Below are 17,075 nucleotides of genomic sequence, written 5' to 3' on the forward strand. Positions count from 1 at the left end.
AGCCAGATAAATCCTGATAGAAGTCTGGTTCAATTTGTGAGCCAGATAATTTGTTAATTAATTCTTTTTAGGTTGGCAACGCGGCCTTTAATATACCTACTTTTTCAAAAATAGATATCGCTGCTTAGCCTTTCGCCGTATGAGTTAAATGAAAAACAGCGGCGACATCTGCCTATCACATTTCACGACATCTGCTTCTCAAGTCTCTCAATGATCCAGAGCATTCCCGTTAGAATTGAGCGTGAGCCGGAGCTGTAAATTTCACTGAAAGACAGCAAGTAACGCGCCGGTCGCCGCCGCCGCGCCGATATTTTTGACATTCGGCGGCGGCGTGCGAAAAACGACAAAAATCGGCGGCGTATATTTCTAATGTTGATAAAGATAGTGATACGCATGGGGAAAGGAATGTAGCTAAGGATGGTGATATGGTGGGATAGGAATAGGGTTAAAGATAGGGATATGGAAATGGTGTGGAAGAGGAATGGGTCCGCTTATACATTTATTGTAGGGCATGCAATAAGTCTTATAGACCGTCGTCTTTTTCCAAATTTTTCATTTTCACCACATTCCAGACGATGACAGCAAATTTGCTACCAGTTTATTTTGACAATCGTTAGTTGCTAGTCATTTATTCCTCGCCAGCTGATTGTTTATTTACCAAAGTGTGATGTTGATTAAGTGGATTGAACGTCGATGAACATACATATTACTAAATATTATATCACACAAATAAAACACTTACTATTGTCTTAAAAAAAGTACTTAAATAATCTGCTTTTATCATGTCTACAACAAAGTTTGTAAATGAATTTTGTGAAATTATCGACAGTTATGGAGGTCGAGATAAGGTGTGGTATATAAAAAGCCGTATTGTACTTGTGATTGTCTATAAACATGCAATACCGCAATTCTTAATTAAATTAAGTTCAATAATATCCATCCACGAAGTATAAAAAATTAATAAATAAATGGATGCACTACCACTTTGCCAACGCCATTAAGTCAATGTGATACGTTCCGGAACTCATTCATATTGCCAACATGAACAACAGGTTTTTTAAAAGATTTTTTTAGTTGAGTGAAATTGTATCAATGCTTGCATTTTGAGTATGTTTGTTGTTATACTCAGAGTGCTTTGCACACAGAGTATATTAACTTTGATTGGGTAACGGTTGGTTGTACAGGTATAAAGGAATCGAGATATGTAGATATAGACTTCCATATATCAAAATCATCAGTATCGAAAAAAAAATTTGATTGAGCCATGTCCGTCCGTCCGTCCATCCGTCTCTCCGTGAAACCGATAACTTGAGTAAATATTGAGATATCTTCACCAAATTTGGTACACGAGCTTATCTGGACCCAGAATAGATTGGTATTGAAAATGACCGAATTCGGATGATAACCCCGCCCACTTTTTATATATATAACATTTTGGAAAACACAAAAAACCTGATTATTTAGTAAATAATACATCTAGAATGTTGAAATTTGACGTGTGGACTGATATTGAGACTTTTGACAAAAATTTGAAATTTTTTTAAAAATGGGCGTGGCACCGCCCACTTGTGATAAAATCAATTTTGCAAATATTATTAATCATAAATCAAAAATCGTTAAACCTATCTTAATAAAATTCGGCAGGGCGGTTGCCTTTACTATAAGTAATGCTTTGAAAAGAGAAGAAAACGGTTAATGACCACGCCCACTTTTATATAAAAGATTTTTAAAAGGGTCGTGGACGAATAAAATAATTTCTAATATTTTTTTTTTAATTTCTTTTCTATTACTAAGTTAAATTCATTTTTTCATTTACATATGTTCTGACTAAATAAATTTCTAAAGAGAAAAATAAACTCCAAAAAGAAAAAACATAAGCATTTCAAAGTGGGATTTTTCAAAATTTGCCCCTACGACCCAAAGGTGGTGACATCAGGATTCGTTTCAGAGGTATGGTTCCTTCGGCAAAGTTTCTTATTTTGATCCCTAGAATATGATTTTCACAGAGCAATGGGCGATTTTTTTGCCTCCCCACAAATCGACCCGGCCTAGCATACATACATATGTATCTACATTAGACTGGGCCGATTTATTAACCGATATCGCGCCAACGATTTTTCTATAAGATTTGTGCTCAGAAAAAAAAGTTCCACTATGCAGACCCAAAACAATAATTTTCGAACCTGCGAAATTTAATTTTTTTGACTTTTTTTCGACTTTGATTTTTAAGTTTTTTTTAATGACCTACCAAAAAAATTTTCATATGTATACCCTGTCCGACCCAAAAATATCCGCTAGAAACATTGGCGATAACAGTTTTTTGAAAAAAAAAAAAAAAATAATTAAAAATTTTACAATCAAATGAAAATTTTTTTAGTAGGTCATGAAAAAACCCTTAAAAATCAAAGTTGAAAAAAGTAAAAAAAAAAATGAAATTTCGCACGTTCGAACATTATTTTTTTGGGTATACGTAGTGGAACTTTTTTTCCTGAGCCCAAATCCTATCGAAAAATCTATGGCGCGGTATCGGTTAATAAATCGACCCAGTCTAATATACATATATGATTGCAGGCATGCTTAACCAACGAAACGATATCATTTCGTTACGATAATCAACGTTAATAAACGAAACGAAGTCATTTCGTTTCGTTTATTAACGTTAAGATCGTCAAATTAACGAAATGATTTCGTTTCGTTTTCTGCCATATCAAAACGAAATCAAATCGTTTATGTTGATTATTAATTTCAAACTATGCTGGCAAAGCTGATTGATGGCGGAGTCATTAAAGGTGAAAGCATTAGCCAAGCTGATTGCAACTTTTCTCATGAATTTTGACAGTACAAACATTTCTCAGAGTATTTTTGACATTACCACCAACGAATTACACAAACAAATTACATAGAGTTTGTGTGTGTATGTGCGCTCGTTGTTGCCACCTTACGGCTTCACCATGGCTATAGCATTGCCAGCACAATTCAAACATAAAGTATCACGCTTTTAACGTTAACGAAAGCTTTTCGTTTCGGTTAAAAACGAGATACAATTTATCTTGATAATTTCTTTATCGATAATATTTCGAAGTGTTTCAACGGAAACGGTGGAAATTTTTTGATAAACGATTAGCTTAACGTTAAGGTGCATCCCTGTATGATTGTACATATGGGTGCATGTGAATATATATATGTTGTATTGTATTTTTTATATATGTGAAAGCTCAATAGGTTTGCCGGTTTACGATATGACTACAGCAGAGTTAAAGCGGAGTCATTGGCGCCGTTTGTCGTATCGCTGTAGTCGTATCCCTAACGTAACTCTATACGATACATTGTGATCGGTTAATGGTGCCTTAACCTAAAAATCGTGAAAATTTCATAAATATGAAGAAAACGCAAAAAATTACAAACATATTCCACAAAAAATAAGTCTCTTAGTCATAACGTATCCAAAAGAATGAAAAAATCTACAAAAATTATTAAATTCACCAACTCAAATATTTTTAGGTTATGGATATGGCGAAAAACCAAAAACCAATTGGTTGGCTACGATACGGTTACGACCTTAGCGTTACGATATGGCACCAATAATCGATTACATTGATTCCCATAAGGTTGGTCGAATCAGCTGTTATAAGGTTACCGATACGGTTACCGATAACGCACCAATGTCTGCAGCTTTAAGGGCGGATTAATGGTGACTTATAACCATAAAGCCATAACCAGATAAAACAGGTGATCGAACCTACCTTATGGAAATCAATGTAATCGATTAATGGTGCCATACCATAACGCTAACTCGCTTACATTGATTTCCTTAAGACAGGTTCGATCAGCTGTTTTATCTGGTTATGGCTTTATGGTTATAAGTCACCATTAATTCGCCCTTTAGCTGAGTATGTCCAAGTTAAGCGGGAGTCATTGGTGCCGTATGTCGTATCGCTGTAGTCGTATCCCTAACGTAATCAGCTGTTTATCGTTGCGACGGTAAACCAAAAACCAATTGGTTGGCTACGATACGGTTACGACCTTAGCGGCACCAATAATCGATTGCATTGATTCTCATAAGGTTGGTCGAATCAGCTGTTATAAGGTTACCGATACGGTTACCGATAAAGCTCCAATGTCTGCAGCTTTATGTGTACACATTAGGGTGATCCTTAAAAAAATATAAAATAAACTATTTTTTTGTCTTACGGTAATTTCATGGCTGTAAAAGCCATCGCAAAGATCATGAGCCAGATAAATAATTTTGCATATAAATGCAACAACAAAGATTTGAACCGGATAAATCCAGATAGAAATATGGTTTAATTTGTGAGCCAGATAATTTGTTAATTTCTTATCTTTAGTTTGGCTACGCTGCCATTAATAAACTTACTAATTCAAAAATAGGTGGCGCCGCTTAGCTTTGAAACACAATGGCGACATCTGTCTATCACAACGCATGTGGTCACGACCCCTGCTCCTCAAGTCTCCCAATGATCCAGAGCATTCCCGTTAGAATTGAGCGTAATACGGAGCTAGAAAACTTACTGGATGATGGCTATAGGTATCTTTATATAAATTTTCCTTATTGAAAACGCTCCTGGTGTGTATTCGACACTTCTTAACAGCTTTTAATCTAGGCCAACATTTATACATTATGAATACATCGTTAACTGTAGCGTTATTGATTTTGGGTATGATATAAACAATATTATACAAATCCTCCCATTGCGAGTGACGATTGCAGGAGATAGTAGAGGGCTGATAACCGATTATTTTTATAATGGACAAAGAGTATGTTATCTATACACAAAAAGTTTCGAAAATTGCTTATAATAAATTGAATGAAAAAGACTGGATCGACAAATAGTCGATTCTATACCGATCGAAACTCGTAACAGATTTATGGTCTTCTCCGATTATCGAAGGAGGTATGATGATGAGCTGATATGAAGATAGTGCAGCCCAAATGCTTCGCTGGCTAGGTCATGTTATGCAAATAGACAAAGAAGCTCAGGCCAAAAAAATATTTCAGTCGGCACCTCGGTTTGGAAGCGTAGGAAGGGGAAGAACTCCACTGAGTTGGGAGAGGCAGCTGGAGGAAGACTTGGTACTCCCAATTGGCAAAAATGCTCATACGGTTAAGCGCCAACTAATGATGAGTATGAATAGTATGACAATTTAAAAATTTTTGGTATAAAAAAAATAATTAAAAAATACTTTTTATGTATTATTATTCCTTCATGTAAGTATTGTTTTCAATAAAACCGTTTAACTTAAAATTTTTTTTAAATAATTTTATTTTCAAGATTTCAGTCTTTATATATTGCCTATTATTTCTCATTCTATTTAGTTCATTTAGTGACACATTATTACAAGGACTCTTTTCTGAAAATTAGTTACAATCTAAATTATCAATACATAACCCTCCCAAAGACTTTACTCTGCGCCACGTATGCTTGTCCCTCCTCAAACTCCAAAATATTTTGATGTCACTTCTACCGGACTGTATGTAATATTTGTTCCAAATATGAGCAAAATCCGACATCATAGGTCGCTTTCTATTCATGTATGTATTATGTGTTCCAAATATGGACCAAATCGGACCACAAATACGATTTTTTTGAATATCTATATCCTTGCGCCATCTAGCGGCAATTTTTTCACAGACCGCTTTTTATTGAAATAAATATGAACCAAATCAGACGACAAATACGATTTTTTTAAATATTTCGATCCATGCGCCACCTATCGGAGCTTTTTTCTTATTATTGCATTGTCATCGGGTTCTGAACTATATTCCAAGTTTCAAGCTTGTAGCTTATCGGGAAGTTACTTAAATTTCAATTACAAAATTCGTGCCGGCTAGCCTGTCAAGTCAAGCTAAATAAAACCGTTTAAAAATAAAATAAATGCAAGGCGCGATAACCTCCGAAGATATTTTAGGCCTAGCTTCTCTTCCAAATTGCGTCGTCCTCCTTTAATTTTCTTACAAATTGGCGGGACGGGACCTATTTACATGTTTTACGCCGACTAAGATCGGCATCTGCAAGTGTTTGCGAAATTAATTCTTTCTAAACTTTTGATGTTGCCTTGTCCGGGAATTTAACCCACAATCTTCGGTGTAGTAGGCGGAGCACCCTACCACAACACCACGGCGGTTTGGTAAAAGCATTGTTGTTGGCGGTTTTCGAAATGGTTCCATAGCAATATGCCAGTAAATGTTTCATTCTTTTCAGTTTCTCTTAGAAAACATAATAATTGAAATTCAATTATTATAAGCCGGTGTTAAGCTCATGAATTCTTAAATTTTCATTTGATTGTAAAATTTTCATGTATACCCTGTCCGACCCACAAATGTCCGCTAAAACCGTTGGCGATAACAGTTTTTTGAAAAAAAAAAAAATAAATAAATAAAAAATAAAATAATATTTTTTTTTTTCGAAAAGCTGTTATCCACAACGTTTTTAGCGGACATTTTTGGGTCGGACAGGGTATACATATGAAATTTTTTTTTAGTAGGTCATGAAAAAAACCTTAAAAATCAAAGTAAAAAAAAAAATGAAATTTCGCAGGCTCGAAAATTATTTTTTTTTGGGTATGTGTAGTGGAAAATTTTTTTCCAGAGCCCAAATCCTATCGAAAAATCGATGGCGCGATATCGGTTAACTTTCGTCCATACAAATCGACCCACCCTAAAGCACATACTTATCGTCGCCCCCTTACCTGAAACATGCAAGTGTTAAAATCAAAATGCTGCTAAGTACATATAAAAAGTGTGCTTTCCTTTTAATAAAATATAGAACGTTCAATGTTTGCATTAAAAAAGTAACAAAATTTGAAATGTTGGTATATTCGCAATTGATAATAACAATAGCAAGTGTGAGCCATTGTTACTACCTAAAAAATGCTGATACCAAATAATTACATACATATGTAGTTATCCGTTTGAAAAAGTGTTTTCGATTGCAAATAACAGGGATCTTAACAATATTTTTAAAAAGTTCAAAATAAAGGAATGTTGCTAGAAAAAATTGGAAGTATATTTAAAAGGTTTGACTAGGAATGCCAGTCATTTTAGTTCTCATTCTGATTAAGTGCATAGATGAATTTTAAAATTCGTAAATCTTCTGATGTTATATCGTAAGCTTAAAAAATGCATTATTCCATGTTAAGTTGATTATCGTTCAAAGTGGTTTTTATCGTAGTAAATTCGCACAGGGCATATATAACATACACATTCAAATAGTTAAGACAGTTCTTCAAAAACCCAAAGTCTTAAATTTTTGGGGATGAAAATTTAAAAACTATCATTAGCGGAGGTCGCTGGCAAAAAATTTTATTTGCATAAGTTTTCTAAGAATCTTTCTAGTGTCTATATTATAGATATACATAGGTTACATAAACAATACATTTTTGTGTGGACATATGCACACACATTTTCAAATATTTATTCTTATAAGGGTGTTTCATTTCTAAGCGATATCGTTGTCGAAAAGATATTTAAAAATTTTACATCTTATAAGAAAAAATTCGCGCAATGAACATTTTGTTGAGTTTAATAGAGGCTAGTTATTAGAGCTCGTTATATTCGTTTAATCGAACGTTCGAATTCTCTAATATTCGATTGTCGAAACTCGTTTAAATAAAATCGAATAATCGCACATCGTCGATTATTCGAATAATTGATCGTTGTCGATTATCGAAATAATCGCCGCTGAACGATTATTCGAAATTTGAAAAATACATAGAGGTAAATTTTAAGCATAAAGGCTCAATATTTTTCATTTTAAACCTATGTTTATATCTGGGTTTTCAATACGTGTACATTTTTCAGTTTTTTACAGTTAGGGAATTGACCCCAGAGCAGCAGTAGCCATGAAAAATATGCTCTTGAATTGTTTCGGCTGTGAGCCATTGCATAAAAAATAGAAGTAACGCTCTGGGCCGTATATAGGCTACGTCGTGATTTAGAGCGCGAAGAAAAGCAAAATAATAACTAAGAATGTTAAGCTTTTTGCAGCAGAGCAGCAAAATAGGTATGATATTTTCTCCCGTAGTTATTTTGGCATAATTTCGGTCACTACCAGAAGGTTTGAGATACTATTTCATTGTCATTACGGGATGGTTTTTGGAGCTATTTCGTGGTTCTTCTGTGTTATTTGGAGGCCGATTTGTGATCATTCCCTGATGATCTTGAGAAAATCTTTAAGGATTCTCCCGAGGTCATTTAGAGACCAATTCGGGGTAATTTCGGGATGGTTTTGGAGATTATTTTGAGTTTTTTCCGGCATTAATTTGTGATCACTGCACCATTTCAGGGTCTATTTCGTCGTTCTTCTGAGATGATTTCGAGACCGATTTGTGATCATTCTCTGATGATCTTGGGAAATATTTCAGGATTCTGCCGGGGATCATTTAGAGACCGATTCGGGGTAATTTCGGAAAGGTTTTGAATACTATTGTAACGAATTTACTTGCAAATCCTCTTATTTGTCCTTCTTCTGCTAAGTTCGAATCACTAAACTGTTGAATAAATAACTCCAATATTGAATAATAGAAAAATGGCCCTTATTAAAGTACTTCACAATCACACTTATACTTTGCAACTAGCTTGCTTAACAACCAAACTGATTTATAGCTCAAATGAAACTCTACTATTGCCCGACAGATTGCGTGCTTAATCAATAACTGTTTGATAGCTCAAATCAAACTGAATTCCAGCGCCTCTACATTTGCTGCCTTTTATACTCTCTGATTTCAACGTTCGCATCTTCTAGGCGCTTCCATTTCCAGAATCTACTAGTTTCCATCAGCTCTCAAATTTCTCAGCTGTAACTACAATTGCACGATTTTATAGCTTCTCTCATTGCATACTTTCAGGAGTATCTCAGATATATGCATGTGTTTGTGCATTGATTCTCCGCTGCTCGTACACGTACATGGTGCATATGTGTAGACGCAATTATTGATTCGTTTATGTAGATACATAATGATTGAATTATTGATGTGCATCAAGTCACTGCTTAGCATCGGCTTAGACACGATAGCATCGCTCAGTGCTACTAACATTCGTTACACTATTTTGGGCTCTTTCCGGGTCAGTTCGGGATCGGTTTGTGGTAATTTCGTTATGATATTGGGGGCTATTTCACGGTACTTCCAGGGTCGTTTATCCTCACATAAGACAGCAGCTGCTTTGTCAAACGGCTTTAAAAGTTTACCTTTATTACTTATTTCTTCCAACTTGCAGCATTTAAGGCTTCTTTTATTACAAGGTATATGAGGTTGCAATTATGTTGTCTATTACAAAATACTATTGGTGTAATACTGCATACATGACTGATGCACTGAAGTGCTCTACTTGTCTAGCCATTATTTTCGTTATTATTTAATAGCAAGTAAGAACAATTTCTAGGAAGAGTTAGGGATTGGCGCATCTCAAATTTTTCAAAATAGTTTCAAAATTGTTGGAAATAATATCAAAATAAAACTCATAAATAAAGCCGAGTATGTCTGGTATTTAAATGATGCTCTCAGCATGTAATTCTTACCGTCGGCATTTTTGCGATTAATTTTAGGATGATTTGAATAAAATTTACAATTTTTTCAATTAAGAAAAAATGTATTATAACAATAATAATGATAAAATAATTATTGTTAGCTCTCGAGCTCGATTCGAACCCGCGATTTATATTTTTTATTTTTCTCACCGGAAATTTGTCAAAGCCTTATAAGAATTGAGTTTTGTTATGTCCCTCCCTATCTAGCAAAGATGAGAAGTATTCCCTCCATGATTTAAGTACGCTCTGTATGTTGTTTACCGGGTCGCCACTTCATCTTCCCTCGACACCGTCCGTGATATTTGTTTATCTTCACTTTTGAATTGTCTACTCAGTTCAAAGTATCACTTGTTAGCAAGAGTTCCCTCCATAACTTTTGTACGCTATATACGCCAGGTAGCAGGTCGCCGTTATCATTCCTGACGAAATTTTCACCGATCTAGAAATCTTCCGTTAATCCCGCAATTTTCTGTAAACTCAGCTATCAGCTTCTCGCACTTACGCTGACTCCGAAATATTTTTTATTCTAGGAAGTCGTATATCTTCTTTCTTCGGTTCACGGTAGCTCTTCCATACACCGCGTGTTGCTGTGTCCGCACGCAGTTGGGCCCTGTAGGCAGCATCCTTAAAGTCGAATGAAGTTCGGCATTAATCATGGTAAGAACGTGTTCCCTGTTCGCTAGTAACCTATGGAGTCCACTGCTTGACTACATCGTCAGTTCGAAGTTTGCTCTCAACGAACAGGTTGTTGTTGTTGGTTTTGGGTAGTGTTTAAGATGTTGATTGTTCTTTGCCGAATATGTATCCGATACGTTCCGATAACAATCACCATTATGGTCGGGCTAGTGACCATCTCGGGAAATATTTAATATGACCTCATTGCACCGTCTAGGACACCTCCCTTGCCCATCCTTGTATTAAAGTCGCCAAGCATTAATTTTTTCACGTCAGTAACTTTTTTTATTTTAACATATTCGCAAATAAATGTTACATTAAACAAGTAAGGTAGGCTAAGTTCGGGTGTAACCGAACATTACATACTCAGCTGAGAGCTTTGGAGAAAAAATAAGGGAAAATCACAATGTGGGAAAATGAACCTAGGGTAACCCTGGAATGTGTTTGTATGAGATGGGTATCAAATTATTAAAGAGTATTTTAAAAGAGAGTGGACCATAGTTCTATAGGTGGACGCCTTTTCGAGATATCGTCATATATGTGGACCAGGGGTGACTCTAGAATGTGTTTGTACGATATGGGTATCAAATGAAAGCTGTTAATGATTATTTAAAACGTAGTGGGCCTTATTTCTATAGGTGGACGCCTTTTCGAGATATCACCATAAAGATGGATCAGGGGAGACTATAGAATGTGTTTGTACGTTATGGGTACCAATTAAAGGTATTAATGAGGGTTCTAAAAGCGAGTGGGTCTTAGTTGTATATGTGAAGGCGTTTTGGGATATATCGACCAAAAATGTGGGCCAGGGTGACCCAGAACATCATCTGTCGGTTACCGCTAATTTATTTATTTATGTAATACCACGAACAATATTCCTGCCATGATTCCAAGGGATTTTGATTTCGCCCTGCAGAACTTTTTCATTCTCTTCTACTTAATATGGTAGGTGTCACATCCATTTTACAAAGTTTTTTCTAAAGTTATATTTTGCGTTAAAAAACCAATCCAATCACCATGTTTCATCCCTTTTTTCGTATTTGGTATATAATTATGGCACTTTTTTAATTTTTCGAAATTTCCGATATCGAAAAAGTGGGCGTGGTCATAGTCGGATTTCGGCCATTTTTTACCAATACAAAGTGCGTTCAGATAAGTACCTGAACTGAGTTTATTATATCGATTTTTGCTCAAGTTATCATGTTAACGGAAGGACAGACGGTCGGCTGTTTATAATATCTGGTCGTGGGTGCAACCGATTTCGACCATTTTCACAGAAAACCGTTATCGTCATAGATGCTATGCTCTTATCAAATTTCAAAAGGATTGGTAAATTTGTGTTCGACTTATGGCAGTATTCTAGACAAATTAAATGAAAAAAAAGGTGGAGCCACGCCCATTTTTAAAATTTCTTTTATTTTTGTATTTTGTTGCAACATATCATTACTTGTATTTACATACTGTAAAGATACTAAATTTTTTGTTAAAATATGACTTTTAAAACTTTTTTTTAAAGTGGGCGTGTTCGTCATCCGATTTTGCTAATTTTTGTTTAGCACACATATAGTAACAGGAGAACGTTTTCTTGCCAAATTTCATCATGAAATCTTCAACGACTACCAAATTACAGCTTGCAAAACTTTTAAATTACCTTCTTTTAAAAGTGGGCGGTGCCACGCCCAATGTCAAAAATTTTACTAATTTTCTATTCTGCGTCATAAGGTCAACCCACGTACCAAGTTTCATCGCTTTATCCGTGTTTGGTAATGAATTGTCGCACTTTTTCGGTTTTTTGAAATTTTCGATATCGAAAAAGTGGGCGTGGTTATAGTCCGATTTCGTTCATTTAAAATAGCGATCTGAAATAAGTGCCCATGAACTTACGTACCAAATTTCATTAAGATACCTCAAAATTTACTCAAGTTATCGTGTTTACGGACAGACGGATGGACGGACGGACATGGCTAAATGAATTTATTTTTTCTCCTAGATAATTTTGATATATAGAAAGAAGTCTATATCTACCTCGATTATTTTATGCCGTTACGGGGTACCGTTATGCAAACAAAATTAATATAATCTGTGAGCTCTGCTCAGCTGAGTATAAAAACATGGCCTTGACTATGTCGGTATGGTCACTGTGGAAGACGTCGCAAGGCCCTATTGTCATTCTGCCTTGTGCGTTGATGGCGCTTCCTTATATTACCCGTGAAATGTTAGGGCGAAATCTAATAAATAGTACTTCGTCAAGTTCTTTTTCACCTGATCTTGCTGATGCAATGAGGGCTTTTCGTTGTAGTACATACGCAGTAAGTCGTATTTGCTGTTAACTAAAATAAGCTGAATCTTTATGAGCAGCTTCCTTTCTCCGATGCGCCCAACTTTTTGATCTTCAACGATTACAAAATGGTGGCATTCGTATATGCATATAACGCTTTTTTTCAGCGGTTCGGTTTGACAGCTACACACAATACCCAAAAGATGTCGAAATGATATTTATCAATCCTTCGAGAGATATGCTAGTATCCACTTGAGCTGTAATGTGATTCAAGCCTAGTGCTGACACTGTATGAGCTTCCAGTTCATGTTCAAGAATGCTTTATGAAAAGCTTGTGCCTACACAATCTACATTTAGTTTATTGATGGTCATAACATAAGTTCTCCCTTTTTTCTAATCCAGGTAATGAAAGCGCTTTGCTACAGCGCCAAATTGATAGCTGGATATCATGCCACACGTAATCCCGATTTGGCGAAGCGCTATGCCATTACAAGTTCACGTATTTCGGGCGCACGTGCTACCCTCCGTCTAATCGATGATATTCCTATGATACAGTATGCCTTGGAATATGGCTTGGGTGCTCAGGAGCCAGATCGACTTATGGCTGTATTGGGAGTCACAGCAAATGTTGTTGACTTACTTTATTATCCAGTAGAGAAAATTTGTTGGCTTTCCGAACACAATATAGTCGATGTAAAAAATGCGGATGCTTGGGATGTGCTTAATTCGACACTATGGGTACTTTCCGTTTATCTGAACTTAATGAGGTAAATGGAACAAATATAGATATATTGTCTATAATTCGTAGCTAATTTGATTTTGCTAAGCCAGCCAATTAATTTGTTTATTTATTTATCCATAGAACATTACGCAATTTCACATTAAATCAACAAAAGGTGAATGCGGCGCAAGTTGCTAAGTGAGTATATGAGTTTGTGTGTATGTTTATTAGGGTGTTTAAAAAAATATTTGTCTTTCGATACCTTTCATATAAATAAAATTAGTTCGTTTTTATGCAAAGGACCAATTGAGTAGAAAAGTTGACCCCCAGCGGGTAGGGCGCTTAGAATATACCGACTAAAATACCAAATTGATTCAAGGGGTTTTGTAGCGCAACCCTCTCAAGGGGTTGCCAGCGCAATATATAGCTTCTCCAACCCAATTGTCAACCTCAACTATCCATGGCGAATCCTGTTTCATTAACAGCCGAGGCTCTGGCGACCCCAAGTTCCTCATGGAACTAGGGTGTGGGGAGGGCGGAATGACTTAGAAGGTTTAATGTGGTCATATAAATCGTTCCCGAGATGATCGGGCTAGTACCTTGATGGTGCTTTGTTACCGGGACGTACCGGATCTATATCCGGCAAAAGATCATCAACTTCGATAACACTCCCCAAAGCTTTCGGGGAGTGTCTTTATCGTTAATACAACAACAACAACAGTAGAAAATGTATTTCTTAATACTTCCAATTTATTGTTTTATTATCGTCGAGTTATCGCTTTGTTATCAGCTTGATGTAGCCGAATCATCGGTTTCCTATTGGTTTATTGACTTATTATCGACGGGTTATAGCCCTGCAGCGAATATGAGAGACAGTAACTCAAATTGACAGTTTCGCAACAGAGGTTTAACAACTACCGCCGAACTGGTGCTAATCGGATGCTGAACAGCGCTGAAACCTGAGGAGTATGTATTTGAATTCATTAATCAAAGGCTGCGACCAGAACCAGTTAAGAATGCGACCTGTAAAAGGGGACTATTGCCATTTTTAAAGTGCCTGTTTAAGGCATTGCGAACGGGCAGAACTAGTTCCAATACTGTTTTTTAATTTTATAGTTCTGTGCTAGTGCGAGTCGTTGCAGGGAGATGTGTCATCGATTTTATATTAAAGTTTTACCGCTATCTTTTTAACTACAAACCGTTGAGTCGTCGATAGAAAATTGATAACTTTTCCAAAAATTGAAGTACTTAGATAAAAAGTCGATAACCTTTGTATAACGTATCGATAACTATTCGATAAGTAATCGTTATTTTTTCGATAAGACATATTTACATTTCGATAGCAACTCAAAAACTTTTTGATAAAAAATCGATAACTGTGGGATAATAAATCAAGAGCATGTCGATAAAAACTTGGTAACTCCCATAATAAATTGTTAGCTTTTCCAAAGTTTTTGGTTAACATATCGATAACTTTTGGCCAAATAATCAATATTAATGAGATAACTTTTCGGTAACAATCCGATAAATTGTAGATAAAAAATCGTTAGGCCTTGATATTAATAGTTTTAAATTGTTTCTTTCCTTTTCTTTCCTTGTCTTGCCTAGCAATGGAACTATACGAGTTTTGAGAGCGGAGTATCAATGTTTTTCCTAAAAAATACTCGACTTTTCCATCCCCGATAGCTTTTACCGAGTATTGAATAAAATATCGATAATATCTCGATACTTTCCCCCAATACATACCAAGTGCCTACGGTCTACTTGTTTCAGTTCAACAAACTACACTCCATTAACACAAAAACTTGAGCAAAAACTGAGATATCTTCACGAAATCTCGTCCACGAGCTTATCTGAACTCAAGATATCGTCGACGATGCGGTAAAAGCTGCTAACTCTACTTTTCACTCAAAGCTACTTTTTGTTTCTGATAGAGTGGAGAACAATTTCAGCACATGGTTGTAACAGAAAAGTGTGTGTTTAATGTCCAGAATCGCTAAAAAATTTGCTGGACGGATTTGGCAGCTTTTAGCTCGTCGTCGAATTACGCACATCCTTTTATCTAATTTTTTTTATCTATATTTATAATCTTTTTCGAAAAGCAAAGTAAAATCGGCTCCAATCGTAGTAGAATTCAAAGGCTAAAGCTTAAAAGTTTAAAACTGTTCGAATGATTCGATTAATCGAGTATCCGATTTAAGATTTCTGTACGTTTATTAATGGAATTTCACTATTCGAATAGTTGATTACTTTATGTTATTTGTATTATTGCAACTCAACGAATATTCGAATACCTTATAGATTTTTATTTATTACGTATATGCCATGTATGAACCAGATATATCTTCTTTGTTGAATTTGATCGTCTACCAAATATCGAAATATTTGAATAGCACATCTTAGAATTGGTGTGACCTAGAAATGTTTTTTCAAATATCCGATTCTGGTGAGGAAAACGTAAGTAAACATACAAAAATTTCGAGAATTATCGTTTTGGTAACAGTTTCAAAAAATCGAAATTTTCCCCAATTTCTGGGAGTATTTTTGTGTTCATTGCGAATATCCATAGCAAAAGACACACAGAAGAAGTTTATACATCTGACCCTTCTACGAAGAAAAATACGCTCGCAATTCACCGAGTTGTGATGAATAACCATCGGCTTATATGATAGCTTTGAACACCTATTTCTCGAAAAATTTGTATGAAACTAAAAAAGTGTCCCATATTTTTTGTTTTTCTTGGTCCTAGTATAACGTGTATAAGGTGTTAAAACGCATCAATGGATTACCTTTTATATAGCATATTGGATTACAATTAAATCCACCTAGGGAAAAATCGCCAATTTACGATTATTCGATTGCAACTAATCGAATTCTGAAAATCTAATATTAGAGCATTCGAATATTCGATTAATCGAATATTACAAGCTCTAGCAGCAACCCTCTAAAATCTGCATGCCGATCTGCTTAGAATAAGGCAAAACGTCAATTACATGAGAGCGCCTGAATAATCATTTCATTGTTATCCACGTTATTTTTACAAATCGAAGATTGTCGATCGAACGTTGCAAATGTTTATACCTAGGTTTTCAGTGCTGAAGGAAATCACATTTAAAGTTAATTATAAATTGAGGCCACTTTATTTATATAAAATTTTATCTTCCTTTTCAGTTCACAAATAGATAATAAATTACTGAAAAAACATCGCCTCGAGCTACTTTCCGTACTAAGACTTACGCTTGACTTCACTCATGCTGTCAGTACTCTGCCCAAGGGTTATCTTTGGGGTAGCAAATTATCCACATTTCAAGTGGGTGCAATCGGTACGCTCTCCGCAGCGATTGGTATTTATCAAATATTTGCGAAGCGGCGATTAAATGAATGAGTATAAAGCACATAAAATTCCTGCAGATACACGATGGTAAGGGAGCTGAAAATTGAAGACATCGTCAAGTTTGTTTTCTTGACAATATTAAAAACTGCGCAAGCAGTGCAAATCAAGATATTAAATGACAATGCAAGCTCGTCTTTAAGATTGTAACATGTGATAGTGCAATTAATATTTTTTACTATATAAGATAAAAATAAAATTTAGTAAGTAGTGAGTATTTGTACTATGCACTTGAATGTAATATCTTTGCACATACATATTCAAGTACAATGCATCTGAAGAAATATATATATATATATTTTTTTTTTTCACATACAAGTTTGTTTTAATGCATTCTGCTGAGTAGGTGACAAAATAGCTGTGTTTTTTAAACGGTTTTATTTAGGTTGACTTGACGGCCGGCCGTTGTGAACGAATTTTGTAATTAAAATTTAAGTAACTTCCCGATAAGAAACAAGCTTGAAA

At 35.4% G+C, this 17,075-nt stretch overlaps 1 protein-coding gene across 1 annotated transcript; it reads left to right on the forward strand.

Annotated features, from left to right (window-relative positions):
* Positions 1–618: 618 nt before the first annotated feature.
* Positions 619–16,867, forward strand: Pex11c (Peroxin 11c). The gene is made up of 4 exons (XM_067773097.1): positions 619–848; positions 12,901–13,265; positions 13,361–13,417; positions 16,391–16,867. Exons 1-4 carry the CDS (start codon positions 783–785, stop codon positions 16,602–16,604), a joined length of 702 nt encoding a protein of 233 aa, XP_067629198.1. The 5' UTR covers positions 619–782; the 3' UTR covers positions 16,605–16,867.
* Positions 16,868–17,075: the final 208 nt, after the last annotated feature.

Source organism: Eurosta solidaginis, chromosome 1 (genome assembly GCF_040869045.1).
Source record: "Eurosta solidaginis isolate ZX-2024a chromosome 1, ASM4086904v1, whole genome shotgun sequence".
NCBI classification, from domain to species: Eukaryota; Metazoa; Arthropoda; class Insecta; order Diptera; family Tephritidae; genus Eurosta; species Eurosta solidaginis.

Bases quoted from the DNA above. Each gene is read 5' to 3' on its own strand.
- Pex11c (XM_067773097.1), top strand. From the start codon at position 783: ATGTCTACAACAAAGTTTGTAAATGAATTTTGTGAAATTATCGACAGT. The intron at 13,266-13,360 runs GTAAATGGAACA...ATTTATCCATAG, and splicing joins GTTTATCTGAACTTAATGAG to AACATTACGCAATTTCACAT. The intron at 13,418-16,390 runs GTGAGTATATGA...CTTCCTTTTCAG, and splicing joins AATGCGGCGCAAGTTGCTAA to TTCACAAATAGATAATAAAT.